This window comes from Vollenhovia emeryi, unplaced genomic scaffold (genome assembly GCF_000949405.1).
Source record: "Vollenhovia emeryi isolate VEMERY1.0 unplaced genomic scaffold, V.emery_V1.0 DF939120.1, whole genome shotgun sequence".
In the NCBI taxonomy this organism is placed as follows: Eukaryota; Metazoa; Arthropoda; class Insecta; order Hymenoptera; family Formicidae; genus Vollenhovia; species Vollenhovia emeryi.
In genome coordinates this window covers 3,489,089-3,511,493 of record NW_011967246.1, presented here as the reverse complement: position 1 = coordinate 3,511,493, position 22,405 = coordinate 3,489,089, and the positions used below count along the sequence as shown (strand labels likewise).

Genomic DNA, 22,405 nt, shown 5'->3' with positions numbered 1-22,405 from the left:
TTATGACAGCCTCCAAGGGACGATGATACGTGTCTAGGGAGGGGGCAGTCTCTACGAAGATCTAAATCAATCCTCTGGAGAAATTCATACTTGATCGAGATTAACGATCAGATTAACGTGCGGGACCTAAACAGATTTATAGACCTCCTAGAGAGATCGAAAAACGAAAGGGTGGAGGGCGGATCGATCGTTCACCTTCTCGATCAACTCGATACAAGCTAGCAAGTCCATGCCGAAGTCAATGAACTGCCAGACGATGCCCTCCTTCTTGTACTCCTCTTGCTCGAGGACGAACATGTGATGATTAAAGAACTGCTGCAACTTCTCGTTGGTGAAGTTGATGCAGAGCTGCTCGAAGCCGTTATACTGCGAGATACCGAGGTAACGAGATGTGATTACGGACTTTCCGGGGGGATTCTCGGCGACTCGTTTCGACCGGGGGTTCGATACGCCTCGTGAATCACGATTCACTTCTCGCCGCGCTCGATTTTGAATATCTTTCTTTCCTGTTTTACTTCGTCGTAAGGAATAGTGAAGAGTGTACGGATCGAAAGTGCGAAGAAGCCTTCGCACTTCCGGCACCTTCTCTTTCCGTGTATTCGATTATATTTTCGTTCACGTCGACGATTCGAAAAGAGAAGGCATTTGCTTTCTCAGTCTCATGATACGATTTTTTTTATATTACAGAGTCTACCGAAAAAAACATACAGTGAAGATAAAAAAATTCTTTCTGATATTATTCTTGATGTTAAATATCTAGACAAGTAAGTAAATTGGATCGTTCAAAATTCACCTGAAATTAAATTTAAATAAAACTTAATTCGTTTATCTTTAATTGCAATTTGTCCGTTTTTTAACTTGTGCCAAAGATAGACAGAGAGTACTGTTTATTATGCAAAGTTTTTCAGGGCATCTGTAAGACGATTTGTGAGTAGATATAATTTTTGAATAATTTTGAGAGTTTCATTGGTGGTAAATAACGGGATGTAAATTATTGAAATTCTCGCGAGAATTTTGGGCAAAGATCGTCGACGATCACGTTGCATATAATGCGTATATGTGTGTCTATATACTTGTGGATCGCGGCTCGGGAGAAACTTACGTCGAAGATCTCGAAACCGGCGATATCCAGTACACCGATGAAGTGCTGCCTCTTCTGCTTGGTGTCCAGGGTCTCGTTACACTTCTTCACCAGCCACTTGAACACCCTGTCGAACATCGCCTTCGACATGGCGCCCACGGAATAGGATACCTGGTCCTTGTTACGACCCTGGGTGACGAACTCGTTACCGACCTTGATCCTTGGCTTCAGCAAGTTCTTGTAAAGATCGGCACAGTCGCAGCCAAGCAGCTTCGCCACGCGATCACCTTCCTGAAGTACGAAACGTGATTATTTCTTATTGTGCGAAAGTGTAATTTGGAAAAATCACACGCGCCCGTACACATTTAGATTTGTCTTCTTAAAAATATTATATAAATCTATATAATATCGAGAACTAAGGCTTTTAAAAAATATTTGTAAAACGTTCTAAATTATAGGAATTGCTTTTTAGAATTTATCTAGAGACACAAACATGAACGGTACATTTGCAGGGAATTTGTAGCGAAACAGCTTCGTGGCTCTACAGGGTGTTGGTTTGGATTAATCGTCTTACAAGAAAATTATAATTATGAGCTCAATAATAGTTCAAGTAATTTTCCCGTAGTGAGACAAAGATACGTACCTCAGTGCCATCGGCTTCGGCCTGTTCTTCACGACCCCTTTGCTTGAATTTCATGCCACCCATATGCATGACGGACGCGGTGATCTTGTAGATGTCATCCTTCTCTTCCTGGGTGAAGCCCAATACGTCGAAAGCTTGCTGTTATCGGAAAGAAACCCCGTTAAACCTTTGTCTTGTCGACGTTCTCGCGTCAGAGATTGTTTCAAATTACGGGAAGATTCGCGAAAAACGATACAAGTTTCTCAGATGTACTTTACACGGTTTTTTTTTTGGACATGTTCTCATTTATAGAATTCCGTTTCAAAATTTTATCGCGGACGAAAACCAAACGGACGAACAATTTACCGGCAAATTCGAGAGCTTTATAACTTGATGATGGTTTATTATTGTTTTTCGCGACTTAAATTCGATTCAGAAAAGGGATCGTCAAAAGAGAGAATGACGATCCCTAATCACTCCTCTGACGTGATTCTCGTTATAAATTTCGGTAAATTTACATGGACAAGCAAGGGTTAGGACAAAGACAGCACAAATGCTTTCAAGCACGGAACGACCGACGTTACGTTATAAATCGTTCGACCACGTGCATGAAAAGCTGCATGAGAAAGAAGAAAGAAAAAGGAGAGAGAGAGAGAGAAAGTCAGCGTGGCGTAAAGCTCGGTTTCACAATGTCAATTAAAATTAATTACTTTACGATCGATCAAAGAACTTACTTTTGTATTAAAAAGCTGAAAATTCTAACAAATTGTATAAGAACGTTTCCAAAACGTTCTTTAATCTTGTAACTTTATTTCAGATGCATATCTGTTTATTACGTACAATTTAATAATAATCTTTCAAATTCGATGACTATCGATTATTACAATCGTAGATCAATTGATTCTTAACCAACTGAACCGCGATTGAAGTTAATCGATGTCAAAATCAGTCGTAAAAGTTTAATTTTAATCGCGACTTAATCGCTTGTTTCCAGTTGTGTGGTACTGGAACAAAGTCGACCGATCTTAATGAAACCGGCCGGAAGCGAAGCTCGTTTTTGCAACAACAGCGAGCTGAAAAGCGGAAGCGAAGCTTGTGTTACGTGGCGATAGCTTCTTTTCTATAAGCTCCGGGTGTCAACGCAAAGTAACACCGCTTACGTAGTCTGTTGGGACCACGAAGTGCTAGAAAAAGAGTAAGAAGAAAGAGAAGAAGAAGAAGAAGAAAGAGAAGAAGAAAGTACGAAGAAGATGACACAATTGCGAGCATGATATCTAGATTGCACTCGTCGCGGACTGCCTTCTTTGTGGTAAAGAAGTTTTCAGGGTCAGCCTGAACGACTCCTCGCGGTCTTGGGTCTAGTCCCCTCGTTCCTTTGAGGGGCAGCTTGGATCTTCCTCATAAAATTCGACGTCGCGCTCGATTAATGAAGAATCGCTTCCTCGAGGCAGCGTCTCTGACCAAATCTACCAAAGTTTCAACCTGGGATGGAACTTCTCACGGGGCGGAGTAACTACCGTAGAAGGGGTAGGGGCGGAGGAGAATCAATCGGAGTGACTTACTAGGACATTCGAAGTAATGCTGAATCTCTTTAAATCAAGGTGGAAGAGAACTTCTCTCGAGAGTTTTTTTTACATCGCTCCAGGTTAAAGAACTGGAGTAGGTACCAAAGGGGGAACAATACTGCTACCGGAAGAGAACTCGAAAATGTTGGATAATTATATACATAGTAGTTGCGCAGACATCGATAATGTAACAACAATCCATCAAAATTTGATCAATTGTACATGCAATATGTAATTTAATTTTATATTTTTAACTTCAAATTTCTAAGCAATAGTAAAACTCTGTTTACAAAAGATAAACTTGCTTAAATATTCAAATCAGTTAATCAATTAAAATTACTTGATATTTTTGCATTAAAGAATAAAAGATGCAAATATCAAAACAGTAAAAGCATTAAATTAATTATTATATTTTTAAATGTAATCATTAAATTTATTTTTAAGAACAGCATAATTTAAGAACAAATATATAATTTGAAAATCTAATGAGCCTTAAGAAATTAGTAATCTTACGTAATTTCCCAAAATACATATTGTTCATTATCGTGCGCGTTTCTATAAACCAATACTTGGGACAGAAAACCAACAACGACGTCAATCTTCGAAAAAACGTTTATCGTTTTAATACTAACAAATCGTCATTGCTTTATTAATTTTTCACTCAATTCATTATAACTATTACTTTTAAATCTATCAATTAAATATTCAGACAAGGTATCTTGATTGACGTCGCTCATACTAAATGAATAGGTTTATATATCCATAATGATCTAAAGACGGGGTCGAATTTTTACAGGGGACATCATTTTTACAACCGGGGTGATATCTAAGGACTTACGTCCGTCAGCAAACATTCCTCGCCATCGTCGACGTTGGGGATCGTGATCTTTCCTTGGGACACGTTGTAATAGTCGTATATGTTGTTGGACAAGAAACATATATCTGTGAAGCATTTCGGAGAATAAAGTTGTAATTTCAGAATTTGCTTCTCAATATCATTACTGAGGATCCCTTGGCTCTCGATCCATCAGTCCTTGATCAATCAGCGGTCGTCATCTTGCAACGCCGAGCTTTGATCAATCAATTGTGCTGCCAATTCTTTTGAGACTCAAAGATCTGTCACGAAGTCATAACCTTCTCCAAAAAGAGTCTTGAAAATTTCGGTCTTGGATCTTATATGTCTAACAACACCACACTTTTCGACAAACTCTTTTTCGAAAAACTTATTTTCTCCAATAACGATCGCTCCTTTGTATACAAAGTTTGAATAATTCTTAGAAAACTAATTCTTTCATGCTTTTATAATAAAAAAAAACTCTCTTATTTAACATTATCTTGAAAATTCTTTTAATTTTTACATCCAGCAAGAAAGATCTTTTTGGACGACGATCGAATCTCGAAAGGGCGAAAAAGACGAAGAGATTGCCACGACATTTGCGAGCACGCTATTTCAACAGCCTGGCATATACGGGACGGGCGAAAATAGTGAGATAGGCGTATCGGGGAGCGGGTAAACGGGGGCGATGAGTTCCTATCTTGGAAGAGAGAACATATCTTCAGCGTGAGAAAAAGTCTCGCGCTCCCAATCTCCCCGCGCCCCGATTGCGGCGGCAGGCAGCTTTCGCAAGGCGGGGGGCGAGGGGGTGGCGAATCCTCGACCAAACTTCAGCATCACCTTGCTCGTTGCGTAATATAAAAGGAGCAGAAGAATAATTCCCCTCTACAGCGAAGTTCAAAATTAAGCTATGAATATGAAGCTATTGAAAAAGATACGCGTTTATATACTTTTAAAGACACTGCAACTTAAATTAATGATATAATATGATAATTAAAATAATCCAACTGAGACTGCGATCGTTTATACAGTAATTGCAATGCAGTCTCTTTCGCTAAAATTTTCAATGTTTCCTCGGTGACAAGAATTGCTCTAATATCAGTTAACATGAAATAATTTCACAAGAGGCCACAAGGGAGTCTGAATTTTGCCGAGGCTCGAAAACACCCTGGGGGCTGGACTTACGTCCGTTGCGTCCATCTCTTCGCCGTCGTTGACTCCCGGAATTCTTGTTTTACCCTGGCTAATGTACCCGTAGTCGCCGATCCGGTTGCTCAGCATGGTTTCTGTATTAGTTCGTTCTTTGTTTTCTATCGACGCTTGATCTCGTGATCGGCAAGCGAGCGATCGTGACCATCGTCGACGTTCCGAGTTCCCTTATCGTCATGCAAAAACTTTACCCCTTTTCCCCTCGCGAAGAATATTTCTCTACTCGAATTAAATCGACTGACTTTTTTCGACGAATTCGTAAATTGCGAAATTTACGTACATTACGACCGGCAAATAATTTTATTAAACCGGCCGATAATTACTTGTAGAGTCAATGAGAATTAATTTGGACACTTTGGGTGAAAAAGTGGCCAATATCGTCGATGCTCACGACAAAAAAAACAATAGCAAGTTATTAGCGGCAAGTATTTGCTGAAAAAAATGATATTGCGATAGAGAAGAAAAGAAGAGAGAAGAAAAGAAGTTACAGTGATATACTGATGTCCTCATATAACGCTGTAAGAAGATGTTCGGTTAATCACGTGGCGCATTGAAGAGCTGCAATGAAAAGAGCAGAGAGAAAGAGAGAAAGAGACAGGGAAACAGAGAAAAACATGGAGAAATACAGATAGCACAAAGAGAGATAATAGCACAGATAAACATCTTTACAAAATACAGGATATGTAAGTAGAAGCTGACACAAAAATTCCAAATGTACGGAAAAGAATCGTCACTCGGCGCAGTATTCAATGAGCAACGACACTTTTCCGGAAGCGGTCGCTACTCGGGAAGGCGACAATTACGTACACAGAGGAGCTAGTGCTCAGATAATTGGACCAGCGAGCTTCGAAACTAGAGATTCGTGTATTGACCGTGCATTAAATGAAATTAACGTAACTGACGTAGCCAGTATCGAAAACGGGCATGATAGACGCATAGATAAGTAACGTGAGAAACCGTCTCCTTTTATAGAAGAGCATGACAAATCCGATAAAGTACAACGAAACGTAAAAAAAAACTGTGAAGCTATATATATTACATAAGCGTGTGTTTTAAATAATTCTTTATAAAAGAATGTAGAAGTCTAAACGGAAAGTAAAAACTTTCGAAAGTCCATTTAATTCCTCTTCATCAAATATCTTTTGCTAGCGCGACCACTGACGCCGGCTGGTCCAGGTCGTTGCACTTACATCGGTAACCACAAGCTCTTCGCCGTCATCGAGGCCGGGAATCGTCGTCTTGCCTTGCGATACAAAGTAGTAGTCGGTGATGTTGTTCGACAGCAGACACATCGCTACAGGGTGACCAAATAGAAAGAAAGAAAACATGCGGGTGGTTAGAACAGCCGATGGTGGGCCATGTTTCCTGGTGGCTTTCCATCGTGCTACCTAAGAGGGTCGTATCTATAAGGGGATCTATGAACTTTTGCGGGCCCGCGGGTTCTCTGAACTGCGTTTCAGATGAAGGAACTACTGGCGGGAGGAGGCAACAACAAGAAGGTGCCACCTGTGCTCGTCAGGGGTTCATCAGCTCGACGAAGAAATTACCAAAACCTGCGTCCTCTTCAAAGAATGAATACTTCTTTGTTGTATAAAATGTATGTGTATTTTTCTTAAGTCGCGAATTTATGATTGCGATATTCTAATAAGAAATCAATTAAATTTACCTCGAGGACTTTTTTTTAGGACTCTCCAAAGTATGCCTTTACTCCCATCTCTTTGAACAATATTCTGATATAAATTACTTATAAATAAATATTTGTAAACTTCGCCGGATTTAAAGCTTTCTGAAATCTCGACTCCGGTTTTGAGATATTTTCTTCGTCCATGATGTCAACGTTCGATATTCAGAATACTCTCTACGCTAAAAATACATTTCTGCGGTATAGCTCTGCAAAATACCGCTACTCCTTTTGGCGGATTACGCTCTGCTAGGAGGATAAAATTATATACAATGTGTCCCAATTCTTTCTTGCAACGAATAAATCTACTAAACCAGCACGCTATTCTACGAAAGAGATACGTGGCTATCGAATTTATACTTTAGGACGATGTACAATTCTGTCTTTCCTCTGGAAAAATTAAGCCGAGAAATTTTTAATGAAACTTATTTCAATCGAATAAGAATTTCTTCCATTTAGACCAGACCAGCTTCTTCGGTAAACTTAGACATTAATTTAATTATGTCTACGCTAATTTCTTGGAAATAAGATCTGATTTAAAATAAGAAATTTTTAATTAAAAAAATTGAATTTATTTAGCAATTAAAAATTTCCCGATTTAAAATCTTCTTTTATCGATTAGAATTTTAGCGAGCTTGTAAGAATCTTGTACATTTCTTCATCAAATCGAGGGTGTTTACAGCTTTTGCAAATTAATAAAAATCGATGTAAATTGACAGCATATGAAACCACCAGTGAATATTAAACTGCATCGTCCAAGATCCGATTGAGAAAATCGACTTCGATAGGCAAATTTCTCTCACAATACCCCGTTCTGGAGGCGTTACGAATTGCCTGCTACAGTTCCTCCAGGCAACGTAATATACGGTTAATCCAAGAAAACCGCCAACTGTGGCCAGCAGCCGAGTCTAAGGTATCATATACAAGGGTAGTAAAGGTAAACAAGAGGCGAGAATCCTGCGATAATCGTCATCGCCAGGTCCTTACGTCGGTCAGTGTACACTCCTCGCCGTCGTCGACGTTCGGGATCGTTGTCTTGCCCTGAGATACGAAGTAGTAATCGTTGATGTTGTTCGATAGGAGGCATATCTCTGCGTGGAATGAGGATAAATTCGGCAGTGAGAAACTTTGATGTTACGAGGGGGGAAAAAGAGGGCGACCCTCCGGGCAATTACACCTCGGATCATTCACGCGCGAAACCTTTCTTTCTTCCAGGCTCCGCAGCACCTGTCTTATCCTCCCGATCTGATCTCGTTATCGGCGAGAGTATTCGCGAAACGCTCCGCAAATAATCGCTACCTCGAGGAAATTAATTTATCACCCCTGCCTGGATGATGATTAATCATATCTACACTACGTTTAATTCTTTACTGGTAATATTGTCGCATTACTATCGATATTGCTCCATCATGTGTAAATATGTGCAATTAATTTATCAATAATTGTATTAATCTTTCTGGTTTCCTCGAGATAGCAATCATTTGTAAATATAATCCTAGGACGAGAACATAATTGACGTGCGAGTTTCATTTGAATGTCACTTTCTTTCTCGCGAAGTATTAATGATCTTACCCTTCAGTCCCTTGACTGATCCGGACATCATCTGGTAGAAGATGTGGTAAGAACGTTCGAGGGTTTGCTGGGAGATGACACGAGCTTTCTCCAGCAGATCTGTATGAGAAGAAGGACATTGAATATATTTTGCACTTTACGTGCAGACACGCATATAATATTTCTTTAGAAGAAGTTCTACGAAAGACAAAAAGCGGACGCGTTTCGGCACACGGTGCTTTCATCAGCGCAAAGTTAAAATTGAAATTAAATAGTTATTTCGTCTGGTACACAATTGTCAATAATTAATACAGTGTAGAGCGATTGAGACGGATTAGTCAATTGTAAAAAACGTAGCTGAGGTAGCCGGGCGCAACGGTTGGTGGTCAATGCTTTATATATAGAGACAAATCCAAGCTCTATTATATTTCAACTGTGGCATCTTTGAAATTTAAAATATATATTGCTTCGTCAACTTTCGTGCTCGTTAAGATTGGCCTCATTTGTTTACTTGTTGTTATAATACATATTTTTAGGACAGTAATAATTAAAAAATCAGTTTTGCTTAAAAATCACTTTTACACAATAATTAATTAATCGCATTTAATATAATTGAATTGTTAATAAGTGAATGAAGTAATTTCCTCCGAGCGAATAATCATGTGCAAAGAAAGGCGTCGTCGCGCGTACAATGTCGTTTATAGCGCGAGGATTGAGCAAGGGAATCACGACGATGACGCGAGCGGATTTTAAGCCAAACGATACGAAATGGAGCGGTCGCAAAAATAACCGGACGCAATTGAAGAACGGCGGACGGTGTAAATCGCGAATCGACGCCAACTGCGCCTCCGAGGCGCGCGTTTGCGTCGCGACGATAATAAACGCGCCCGCCTTCCGTCACCTTGACGTGACTACCAAACGCCGGACGTGATTAACTGCGCAAAATTAACAACCGCGTGACGATTTCTTCTCCGGGATACGCGTCGCCTTGAAAATACGCCGGGTGAAGAAATACTCACATGTCTCGATATCGGCACCGGCCAGCTTTCCGGAAGGACCGAAGTGAATACGGATGAATTTACCCTGTACGAGACGAAACGCAGGCACAATTAGTCCATCTGATTAAACGGCCGATCGCTCGACCAGGCTCTGGCCCACGGTCGACAATCTGCCGTCGTAAACAACATATTTCCTATTTCTAACCGAGAGCTTCCACTTTTCTCAAAATAGATGTGACAAAAAATCCAGCCCGCCAAAATTACAGCGATAGTATATCAAAGTAATAAAATAATAATCGCACGATTACAGTTATACACTGATAAAAAAATATCTTAATCCAAAAAAAGTATTACTTTACTCAAGAAAAATATTCATCGGGTGTGGCTCCTCTAGTAGCTCGTTAACTCAAATGTAAAAAAAATAATAAACAAATTAAAGCATGCATTTCTTTAATTTTAGTACTCATCGAATATCAAAGAGTAGATGATTTTAAATTAAAAACATTTTGTTTGAATCCTATAAAATGCTTGCTAAGATGTAATTTTCACAGCGAAGAAAATTGAATTTCTTATTTAACAAAAACAATTATCTTATTTCATAAATGGTATTCTATGTCTCGTGAAATCTTTATTTGAATGTAGAAAATGTAATGATTTAAATTAATTTACTTAATACAATAGATTTGCTTGAAATTTGATATCTTCGTTTAAATAGAATAAGTATTTACTTGAGTAAAAAAGTCATTTTAAGTAAGACAAAAAATTTGTTGTCAGTGTAACACTATAATATTTTTAACTTAATGAATCTAATATTTTTAGCAACTAGCCGCCCTCCGTTTCACTTGGGTCTCCCAAATCGTTATTGGACCTCCTCGTACGCAATTTATTTATCTCGACCAGATAGAGTAACGGCTATTTTATCCTATTGAACGCTTCATATACCTATTAAGCGCGTTAAAATAGAAACACTTACGAAACGAGAGGAGTTATCGTTACGGACGGTCTTGGCGTTACCAAAGGCCTCCAGGACGGGGTTGGTCTGCACGACCTGGTCTTCCAGAGAGCCCTTCTTCTGAGAGCTCGGTTCTTCCTTCTCTTTCTTGGTCGAGGCGCCGACGGTGGCGAAGTACGCGATTACCTTCTTCGTGTTCTCAGTCTTTCCGGCACCAGACTCACCGGTGATCAACATAGATTGATTCTCGCTGTCTGTCGGAGGTGAGAGAGAAACGCACAGATGTTACATAACGCGCAAAATCACGTGGGAATCAATAAAAATCGTATCTCTTAGAGCGCGGGCCAAGGTCTAGTATCGTGGAAATAATTTAAAATAAAATAAAGAAACGACACGACTGTTCCATCTAACAGTCCACTTGATTCCAGACAAATTGATGTGGTTTGAACATTATTGGGATAATCGATTTAAACGTTTCGATTTTTTTTTTAAGTGAACGGTTTCTTTCAGTATTGCAGTATTAATACTACTCCTAGCATAATTATAGTTTTCTTTTTACGTACTGGTAAGCATGTTGACGTAGGCTCCATCAGAAATGGCGAAAATGTGCGGCGGCACCTCACTACGCCTCTTGCCGCGGTAGAGTTTGGCGCACCTCGAGGTGTATACGGGGAATCTTTTGTAGGGGTTAATAGCCACGCAGAACAGGCCGGAATAGGTCTGCAAAGGTCAACGACCATTTAAAGATTAATCGAGTCGAGGTTTTAGAGTAACGTCCCGTGGCACGACCGGTCTTTACGGTTCGCCGGGACGTAGATTTCTCGCACGAGGGTCAAACGTGCACGAGAAATTGCAGACGAATTCCAGTTATTCGAACTTCCTGAACTCGACAAGGAGCATTATTTATCACGCACCAGCAACGTGACTTACGGGTGCATGAAAATATAAAATTTAAACGTTCTAGAACTTCTAATTACAATTCCTTCAATTGTAACCGAATTATAGTGAATAAGATCAAGAAAAATGTCGGTAAAACCGACGGTTTGAGGATTCCCTTAAATCGTATAATATTGCACCAAATGACATACGAAATTCTTCGTAATAACACGAGTTTTGTCTCAAACCTCGAATACCTGAAATTCATTTGCAAAAATCGTCGATAACGCTTGATTATTTCTTTGCTCCAGTCTCCACGAGAACAATTATCAAGTTATATATAAACCGATATCTGCGAGGCTTATAAAATTCTTTTAAATGTAAACGAAAATCAGCACAAATATAATTTAATTCTGTTTACTGTAACTCATACGAAATTTGTTGCATTAATTGGAGGAAATAATCTAGCAACACCGACGACGTCGACAAAACGTATACATGTGTACATAAAAAGTAAAAACACAGTAAAACAGAAGTCGAATGCCGATGCAGGAGCAGTCCGTCTCCCATCGTGATGGATGCGGCTCGTGTCTCGAAACGAGAGTATCCTTCGGGACCTCCATTTTGTGAGCACTTTGGATTCGCTCCATCGGAGCACACTCAATTAAATACAATGGACGTAACATTCAGGAAACAAACATACAGTGATGGGAGGAGAGTCGACTGCACGCCTTGTGCGAAACTAAGACGCGGAGAATGTCGTGAAAAGTTGAACCGAAGTAACGAACATTCTCCGCTGGAGGAGGACGAAAAATGGCACATTCCTTGGTCGACATTTTCTCAATGCAGAGAGCTCACTCTCGGCGACTGATTGAAAATTACCAATCCGAAAGGGAAAGGGTAACTTTCGCAAACGAAAGCCTTCGTAGAACGTCGCGGCACGTCGTTGTGCTTTGCGCGACGATTCTCTAATTTTCTCAAAAAAAAAAAAGCAAAAGGAAAAAATCATGCATCTCCAGACGGGAGTCTGGCAGTAGGTATGAAAGTCAAAATGATTAACAAAAAATCAATGAAAAGCCAGGAGACGTTACGTCGTGCTACGGCACGTCATAGTGCTTTGACGACGGCGTCATCCTCTCGCTAAAAAAAAACCGACAAAAAATAAATGGGGGGAAAAAATCATGCATTCTCCGACTGCGAAAACATCGAGCGGACGAGAGATTCTCGCCCGGGCGGGGAAGGGATCCATAAAAGATCGGTGGGGGGGGGGGGGGAACCAGGAGACGCGTCGTGGCACATTGTCCTGCTTTACGACGACGCTCCTACGAAAGATCCCGTGCGTCTTGGCGAGCCGTTAGTCGCAGATGACGACGGGGTGAGTCGAAGGACCCTTCGGGACGTCGCGGGACGCGTCCTGGCGTTTTGAGCGACGGACCGGTCCTTCGAGAGACGGGAGGGCGGCTCGCAAGTAGAAGAGGAACACTCGAGGCCAGACAAAGTCCTCCTCGTCCTCGGACAGGGAGGCAGGGGGGATGCGAGCATCGCCCCGTTGCGAACGAAGAGCCTTACGTAGATGAGCTTGGCGTAGTAACGCTGCTTCAAGTTGTGGAGGACCGAAGCATCGTTGAGGTAGGTCAGATTGGACATGTCCTCGCATTTCTCATACTTGGGCGGGTTCACCTGCTGCAGCTGGTCCTTCTTGAAGTCCTTAGTCTATCGCCGGGCCCAGGGAGAAAGAAAGAGCGCGTTAGTGGCGTACGGTCACGACAATCGACTTACGTAGATCAGTTTGGCGTAGTAGCGCTGCTTCAGATTGTGCAACACCGACGCCTCGTTCAAGTAGGTCAGGTCGGCCATGTCTTCGGCTTTCTCGAATTTCGGCGGGTTCACTTGGGACAGCTGGTCCTTGCGAAACTGTTTCGTCTGTGTGCGCGTGTATTTTCAGTTTTTCTTTCCCTTTTCTTTTTCACTCTCTCTCTCGTCGTCGTTACGTCAATCGATTCTGTTATCAATCTCTCTCGGAATTAACAGCGAGAGATGGAGAACATAGCTTCCGCGTTATTGGAAAGGCGTATTTTGTCTTGAACTTGAAAACGTCGACACGTCGCATTCTTGCAGATTTGCGAAAGTAAGGGAGAAAGTTTGGTCGAATTGATGAGTAATTATAAAAATTGAAACGTAAAATTTTGGAAATTTTTTAACAGCCTTTCCAATATATCAACAGCATAAAGCAGTTTTTCGTCTGCTTTCAATATTATTGTTTCATATAATGTAATTAATAACTTGATCACACAGCAATGTGTGTTCATCAGTATTTCATTTGCGATTTAACTGTAGGAATAATTAAAATTGGACATAGTAATAGCAATTGAAATATTTGTAATAACGTCAAGAGAAAGTTGTAGAGTGAAGGGAAACATTTTAAGTGGCGCTTTGTCGAACAGATAAAAAAAAATGAGTGCGTTTCATTAAGTTCACGACCGCAATTCAATCGATTCGTTATGTAATTGTGGCATAAGAAAATAAGAGGTAAAATGATTAACAGCCACGTTGTTATCACAGATACCTTGAGTATGAACAAACGTTATAACATCTCGTCTAATTCTCAATGCGTTAATTTTGCGGGCTACTAGAATCGGAAGAAGAATTGTGAAAGTGGTTAATCTGGGCAAAATGTGCCAAAAATCTCGTAATGGGTGGAACAAGACGCGGTGTTTTTCGATTCCGTTGCGTAAAGAGACTTTCTGGCAACGACCGATGACACCTCTGTCTTTTCGCTTCTCTTTCTCTCTATTTCTCGCGGCGTTTTTCTCGGACCTGCGCTCAGTTGCTGTTCTAAAAATACGTTGACCCGCGTTTCGAGAAGTAGCGTTTCGGCTTATTATTACGCCAGGCGCTAGCGACGGCGATTCTAACAATAGCGTTTGGGCTTATAGTCGTAACGAGACGACGCGCGCGGTGACACGGGTTTGCTGAACCGTTATGTAATCAACGTGTGTTACGCGGGGACACGGATATCGGGGCCGTTTGTTCGCGAGTTTGTCTCGGGCGCGAGAATAGCGGGGGCACCTTTGTCGAAGTCGCGGGAAACAAGCGCGATCAGCGTCGGCAATAATTACGACCAGAGTAATTCACGCGCTTGAAATGTGGTCCATGAAATGTTGTAACCAATAATGCGCAGCAAGATTTATTTTTTAAACATAGAATGCGAAAGAGAGAGAGAGAGAGAGAGAGAGAGAGAGAGAGAGGCGAATGTAGAAACATTGCGAGTTGAAAATAACAAAATTGTATAACTCTATGTGACTCGGAATATGTAGCTGTCATGAAAAAATCAATCATGGCATTGTATATCAGATCAGCGAGAAACAGACAGAGAGAAAGAGAGAGAATAATGAAGTGATAAGGAAATCTGATACATGTTTTATCTGACAAACTTATAACTTTCCCTTTAAAACAGCAATGCGTAAAGAAAAGCATTTCGGAAGTATCGAAAAATGCTGAAAATTATTCGATTTGTCAGATGATATAATCTGAGATTCGTCGAGCAGTATATCGATATGATTTGAATTTTGGTGAGACATATTGACAGCGTGATATAATATTAATCATACGTCTTCCTTTCGCCCACTGTTAAAAACCTTATTTCTCGATTTGTGCCTACAAAAAGGAAAACGGGCAGAGAGAAAGAGAGATAGAGAAAGAGAGAGAGAGAGAGTATAACATTAATTACGCAAGATTTCAAGAAACTAGAATTTCCCAGGCAAAACTTTGTAAATTTCTTCAGGAATTTGAGCAGTCGTCGCATTCGCCAATTTTACTTGTGTACATCTGTCCGTTCTAGATTTTTACTTATTTTTTTTCTAGTTTTATATATATTATTGTGCTAGGAATTTGGAGCCTATTTAGAATTAAATTTCAAAAAATTAGGTCAACGAAACGAAAAAGTTACGTAATATCCAGATCCGAGGTAAAAATTATCTTGATTGTGAATTCTCTCTCTCTCTCTCTCTCTCTCTCTCTCTCTCTCCTCTCTCTTCTCTCTCTCGCTCTCTCGCTCTATCTCGCTGTAGTTACGGTAAGCGAGAGGGAGGTTCCGGCGGGGCGAGAATGCGTCACTTCGAGGACAGATCGTCGTCGTATTTCCGGCGCCCGAACGGTAGCGGAAAGCCTTTACGTAATGCACTTTTTGACAGGTTTCAAGCTCGAGAGGGACTTTATTTCCGTCCGAAAAGAAAGCCTACACCTTCGGTCGGCGAGGCGGCAGAAGGTCGTAAGTGCCCGACGTCGCTGCCGTCGTCGACGTCGACGACGACGACGGCAGCGGCGACTCGTGGCCAGTTTTCTGTTCTCCGAAAATAGATCGTCAGCGAGATCCCTGTTACTCCCCCTTCTTTTTATATATATAGAAGCCAGCAAATCCCCCCCCTCTCTCTCTCTCTCTCTCTCTCTCTCTCTCTCTCTTTCTCTCTCACTCTTCTTCTGTGTCCCTTGGTCGGTCGAGCCGGCTAAAAAATCGCCCAGGCGAAAGGAAAGATCGCGCCTCGATCCTTCCATGGCATCGATGGAAATCGCCGCGCCGTAAACAGACGTCCCCTTCCGTCGGTCCTCAGGCACCCCAAAAATCGTGCAAGCGAACGGATTTATCCGGCGAAATCGGAACGCGCTCTCCCCGTTGACGCCTCCTTCCTCGAGCATACGCGAATCCCCGCGTGAACGCTCCTTCGACGCGATCGCGCGCTCGCGAAAAGTGTTACGTCACTTTTGGGGGTCTAGTTCGAGAGAGCGAGAAAGAGAGAATGGAATCTGACCGACAATTTTATTAAGTGACCGACGCCTTTATAAGTGTCTTTTTTTTTCGACAACGCAGAGATTGACTTACATCTTCACTTGACAAACCGAATTTATATCTCAGCTGACTTTTCCCCCTTTCCGTACCGTTTGTTGTACGTTTTAACAACCCGTTGTAAAATTCACGTGAAGCGCGAAAAATTTATTAACGCCTGAGTAACGATGTAAAATCACGCGTTCAGAGTATTCAGGAATAAATTTACCGACTGTGTGTGCAGAAATTTGTACAGCAGAAAAATCGCTGGACAGTAGAAAAGGAAGACGTATGGGCGGACCGACGTTGCTTCCGATGTGGCACGACCGATCGCGAGATGTTTGTTAAATTATGATCACCTGACGTGAGTACTATTTAATAAATTAGTTTTAGAAACAAATTGAAAGGTAATAAAACGTCTCTTAAAAATTTCTCTTTGAAATTCGTACGCGACGTAAAATATCTGAATCGCGTTAACAGAAATAAATAGCAATGTGAGAGCGAGAGAGAGAGAGAGAGAGAGAGAGAGAGAGAGAGAGAGAGAGACTATATTACAATGTAAAAATTCTAATCTCAAAAATAATTAAGAATTTTTAATCTACACGTAACTATGTTGTTTAGTGTCTTCATTATATGTGAAATATCTAAAATGTAGAACAATAATATCGTTATTTCAATGACTTTGAAGCACTAAGTACAATCTGAGTTTGAGTTAAGTTGATAATACCAATTCGCCCAGGATTTCAAAGTGTTAATATGATTCTAATCGCATCCGGAAATTTTGTGCAAGTTATTAAATCGCGTTCGCCGGTCTCGAACAAATCTCGGGTCTCAATCTTTTGCATACTGTGTCCAGTAAGTGTGAGAAACGAAACCGCGTAGGCCTACGTTTCAGATATCTCAGAGAGTTAGAGAGATTTCCCGAACAATGGCAGATTTCAGCTTTAATTTTCTCCCCTTGAGCTCGCGTGCTGTTTAAAATGTCACACCCGAGCCACATTGTCGCTCTCGCGAATTGAAACGTTGCAAATGTGCCGCGAATAAACTTATTCAAACACCTGGCCCGTCGGGATCGTTTCGGCTATTTTCCGAGGGATCTGATGACCTTTTTTTTTTAAAGGGAATAATGAGAATTTAAAGAGAATAAAGAGAATGATGGGATAGAGCGAGTCGCAGGAATGCATTTGTGCATGTGCAACTAACTACACACCTCGCCGCCAGGCAATCCGACGCTGACGACGTCGCCCTTGGTGGCTTTGATCTCACCGAGGAGGTGACCCTCCTTCTCGTCGGGCACCCAGCATGCCTTCTTCGCGTCGTAGGGTTTCGTCTGATCGATCCTCTTCTGCTCGAGGGAGACAAAGAGGTATGGGGTCGGATCGGGATCGTCTCCCTCCTGGGCCTTCGGGGCTGGCATCTTCGGTTCTTCTTCTGGGCTCTACCGGCGGTAAACTGATGCCGTGGCACTCACGGGTTTCCTCCTGATGTCTTGGCTTCTTCTTCCTCGGTGGGAGGGGAGGACTGTTCCTCTTCTTCCTGTCGTTTGCCTTCGGGGCTTGTTGTTGGTTCGGCGGCGGACGGACTACTTCTGGCGGCACGTTCTGGGCGGCCCTGGGGAACCGATCGGTTAGAATATCTCGACGCACCCGGGTTGTCCGGGGTCCACTTCGCGAAACTACGGCCGACTACATCGGATTGACGCGAGAAAGGGTGTCTTTTTCTATCACTTCGTCTCCTTTTTAATCCCCTTTATGTCTTTTGAAAAAGACTGTTCTTTAGGTGAAAAAAAATCTCGATTAACTAAGATTCTAACGTACGTTTGTTCTTACAATTGGTTGAATTTTGACGGCCCTCACACATTTGTCGAAACAATAATTTTAAATGACAGAAAATCTTTTATAAACGTTTCAGATCTGATAAAAATTCTCTCCTCTGCGGATTATATAAGCTCAGATTTCGTTATAAGTTTATTGTGCCGTTTATACGTGCATATATATTGTCAAAGTAATAAAAGAAACATGCTTGTTGGGATTTTCAATTTTCGATATAATATACGGCTAATCTCTGGATTAAAAATAATTTATGTGCAACTAAATCAAAAGTAATAAATACATTATAAAAGAAATACAAAGATATCTATTTATATTTCGAAAGCTTATCTCTCAAAAACTATTTGCCTCAGTCAGTTTTAACTTAAAGCTGGCTCGTCGATGCACTTATTAAAGGAAGAAAGTAACTTCAGGCTAGTTAAAGTATCCGCAAAGATTAATAATAACAGAGATCTGACACATTTAATAACAATCACACGGTATTTGCCTTATAAATCACCACTTGATTAATTCATAGTATTAAAAATAATTATTGTTACGAAAGAGTCGAGTGAGAATCCACACAGACACTCGTAAGAAAGAAATCTAATATCAAAAGTTACGGTAAACTCTATTAAAATTCATTTCCTCGCCGACCGATATTGCAAGTCTCGTAGTTTCGCGAAGTGACTTAACGATTTTTAGATTTGTCGCAGACAACCGCCGGCTTCTCTTTTTCCTAATTTCACTAAAACGTTTTTAGAGGGACCAGGCGGCGAAGATCCATTTTATCGAACGCGCATCACCTCAAAACAAGTCGATACGACGTCGCCTATGTATCACTGACACTGCTACTCGACGCGACGATTATGCGTACATCACAAGAGAGGAGTCACGAAGAAGAGTCGAGAGAGTGCGATGGGGTTGCATAATCAGATAAGAATACAAAATGGAGCAGGCACGAAGCGGCACTGGCGACCGGACCAAAAAGAGCGATGTATCGCGTTACAAGAAGTCCGATATTTTCGTTTCTTCGAGCAAGTGTATACGAGGCGCAAAAAACATACGATAGGCGTATAGAAGACATCCGCGCGTGAGTTTGTTAGGGCTTAACAAATATTGGGAAAGCATGCGGATCTTAAATAAACGAAATGAAACGTAGAAACGTGAATCATAATGGAATGAAATATAAATATAATGGGAAACAGTGCTAGCGAGGGGGAAACGACAGATCTGTAGAGCCTGATCTACTTTGCGTCTAGAAGCATTCCATTTTGTAGCTAATAAATATGTTTAAAAAAATGCGCGCAAGTCGACGAATTGTGCATTGTACAAATCGAACACTGTCGACAAATTTTTTAAGCGCTTCGATTTGCCTACATAAACTGAGCAAAAAGAAATATAAAAATGTAGGACAGCGTTAAACTTTAAATTCGATATTATCAATTTTTTTATCCGACAGATGAAAATTTTACTGGAATCTAATAGGTGAAGAATTCGCGTAAAAAAATCTGCAATTTTTTTATTGAAAATGAGTTTTTAAAGTAGAAATAATTGGTGTAGAAAAAATGTATCTCATTCTTCAACCCCTTAAATGATAATAGTCAAATTTATTTCGATTTTTAGATTAGATTTTCGACAAAATAGCTTTACAATTAATTATATAAAGAAATCGTGACATCTTTTATAATCACAAATGGGGAATTTTCTAATTTTACTCTATTGTTAAATTTAAAGCGTAAAACAAAACATAAAACTTTAAATTTGAGTAGCTTTTTGTCGCCAGTAATGATTAACCGAGGTGGATTTTTTAAAAAGTCGATTTTTGAGAAAATTCCCCTTGATAAAACTTCAAAATTTTACTAACGGTAGCATTTTTATTTATTTCTAGTCTCGAAATGAAGAGAGCAATCTGGCTCTTAATAAACCGATCTAGTGTAATTAGCTGTTACTTAACAATCCCTTAAACAACTCTTTATATAATATACTGCGAATCCTGAATCAATGTAGAAAAAGAATAGGCAAAATTAAAAAGGGAGCACCGCAAACGCAAATCAGTTTCCACGACTCGTTCAAAGCGAGTCCGAGGCGAGTGCTGGAAGATATCCTATCGAACTTGATGGCGTCGCACAATGGTATTCCTGGTGTTTACACCTCGCCGGTCCCACCGGGAGGAAGGCCTTCCGATCGGAAGCCGGTCGACCTCGCGATTTTAGACACCGAAAACTCAAACTCGCCCTTCCCTCCAATCGGATCGGATTGGAGCAGCGGAAGAAGCGAAGGAGATGAAGAAGGGCAAGCGGAAGAAACGAAAGGAGCAACACTATGTGTCCGTACACCGTTCGGGAGATCGTAAAAGCATACACAGGTATAAAAAGTATCTCTCAAGAGGCTCCCGGCACAATCCTCCCGGTCGCACCTCGGACTCTCACACGAGTACTTCACCAAGAGCCGACGAAGGTCACTCCCTTGGGGGGTCACCAGGACCCGGTTCGCCAGCCACTTTTCGCCCACCTGGCGACCTCCTCCCCCGATCTCTCGGCACAGACACACACGCGATCCTCACGAGGAAGAGGAGGAGCACGACCACCCGAACTCGGTCCTCTCGCGAGTTTCTTGCGGTCCTAAGCCTCCTCGCCCCTTACATCCGCTCCTTATCACCGGTACCATGTGCACACGTGTATGTGTGGATTTGTCGCGTGTCGGGCCGGTGGTTCTCTGTGAGTGAGTGTGCGGATCCCCGGTGGATGATGCGGGTGTCGCGACGACGCCTGGACCGGTTTACACCCCGGGTTTGTTACGCGGACCCGATACGCGGTGGAGCCCACTTCCGTTCTCCTCCATTATTTTCCGCTTCTTTCGCCTTCTCGCCGATCGGAAGGCAAGAGAAGAGGAAGAAGAAAAGGGAAAAAAAAGGCAGAAGCCGGCGGCGTCGCGGACGCGACGCGACGTGCTGCACTTACGTTAGAGAGCCGTTCTGTCGGGGAAACGAGCGGGGGCTCCCAATATAAGCGCGTGCAACGTGATCCTAGAGTGTAACGCCCGGGTCGATTGGTCCGGCCGGCCGACGAATCGCATATCGCGTTACTTCCACGGCCAATCTACCTTTTTAGGCGGACGATGATACCGAGAACGCGGGTGCGACAAGGGGTGGCCGCGACGCCGACGAGTGAGATGAAAATAGACGTCGGAGCGAGACGCCGCGCCGCTGTCCCGTCCCCTCTCTCGGCCATCCCTCTGCTTCGATACCCCGGACTGCCCCCAGCCATGGCGACCGCCGCGGACCTCGAAATGGAAGAAAGAGGTGGCGGAATTTCGGAGGGTGCGCTTGCCCCTTCGCTTCGCGCGGCTCCTCCATCGCTCTCGGCGATGGTCAACGAGGAGAGACGAAGAAGAGAGAGGGAGAGAGAGAGAGAGAGAAGGAGAAAGGGAAAGAGGAGCACGCCACGTGGAGGGCGCACGTGGACGCGAGCATTACTCGGGGTGCGCGCCGATGATTCGCTCCGCGATCCGTTACGTCAAAACGGATCGGACGGTCGGTCGGGATAGGTGATCGATGGATTCTTTCTTTTTTCGTTGTGCTTCGACCGACCTTGTGCTCGACCGATGCCGACAATTTTACGACCGACTCCCGCGGAAACGTCCCCCTCGGCCCCTCACGCGATTCCGGCCGGTGCTACGTTCTATCTTCTTTTTAATTATTACTAGAGATGACCAAACGCGCGCTTCGCGCGCGCAGTTTGTAGTTGAGCATTGTATATTTTTAAGAATTTCTATACATGCAAAGAAGTAATTGTATGCGCAACGTCAATTTAAAATAAAAAGTAATTTATCACTCACTGATACGATTCGCAACCGCAGAGTTGTACATCATGTATGTTAAACTGTAAAAATACAATGATTAGTATAGACTAATTGTGTCAAATCGAAATTATTGTACTAAATATGTTTGATATTTTATATTTTAAAAAATAGGTATTTATTAAGATAATTATATAAAATACTGAGAAAGTCTGTTACTGATAAAGGTGTGCAAATCAATAGTGTTTTATCCCTGCATTCATCGCGATCGAGTCTTGGAAACCGATAACGCAAAAGTAATACCACGCACGGAGCGACTCTCGCCACTGCTTGCCGGCTCGACGTTTGGCGAGCGACTGATAGCGCGGCGACCTTCAGGTAAACTATGGCCCGCGTAACGTCGCAAGATACCGCGCCGAGTGAAAAACAACAAAAAAACGTTGAGAATTCGTTGGCCTGCCTACGCAATGGAAAATTCCGTACTTAATATTTTATTGTACATTACTTTGTTCCGTGACTGTTGCTACGTTTTGCGTATTATTCCGCTTTAAACTTCAAGGGTACATCCTGCGTTTTGGCAGCCACTGACATTAAAATATTTTTT

The 22,405-nt window shown here is 41.9% G+C and overlaps 1 protein-coding gene across 28 annotated transcripts in view; it reads right to left on the bottom strand.

The window, feature by feature from the left end:
* LOC105570649 (myosin heavy chain, muscle) overlaps positions 1–21,047 on the bottom strand; it is a 48,733-nt gene extending 27,686 nt beyond the window's left edge. For 10 of the 28 annotated variants that reach the window (XM_012028014.1, XM_012028029.1, XM_012028009.1 and 7 more), the window contains exons 1-10: positions 20,964–21,047; positions 17,403–17,803; positions 12,940–13,083; positions 11,058–11,214; positions 10,516–10,748; positions 9,564–9,627; positions 8,566–8,664; positions 6,503–6,606; positions 1,725–1,862; positions 1,103–1,372 (exon numbers count right to left, since the gene is read on the bottom strand). In XM_012028014.1, the coding sequence (XP_011883404.1) occupies positions 1,103–1,372; positions 1,725–1,862; positions 6,503–6,606; positions 8,566–8,664; positions 9,564–9,627; positions 10,516–10,748; positions 11,058–11,214; positions 12,940–13,083; positions 17,403–17,609 (1,416 nt within the window). In that variant the 5' untranslated portion in view covers positions 17,610–17,803; positions 20,964–21,047. Of the gene's footprint in view, positions 1–195; positions 367–1,102; positions 1,373–1,724; positions 1,863–4,106; positions 4,211–6,502; positions 6,607–7,980; positions 8,085–8,565; positions 8,665–9,563; positions 9,628–10,515; positions 10,749–11,057; positions 11,215–12,939; positions 13,084–13,149; positions 13,294–17,402; positions 17,804–20,667; positions 20,862–20,963 lie in introns of those variants that run through there. The other 18 variants (XM_012028019.1, XM_012028037.1, XM_012028023.1 and 15 more) reach the window with 10 other exon arrangements.
* Positions 21,048–22,405: the final 1,358 nt, after the last annotated feature.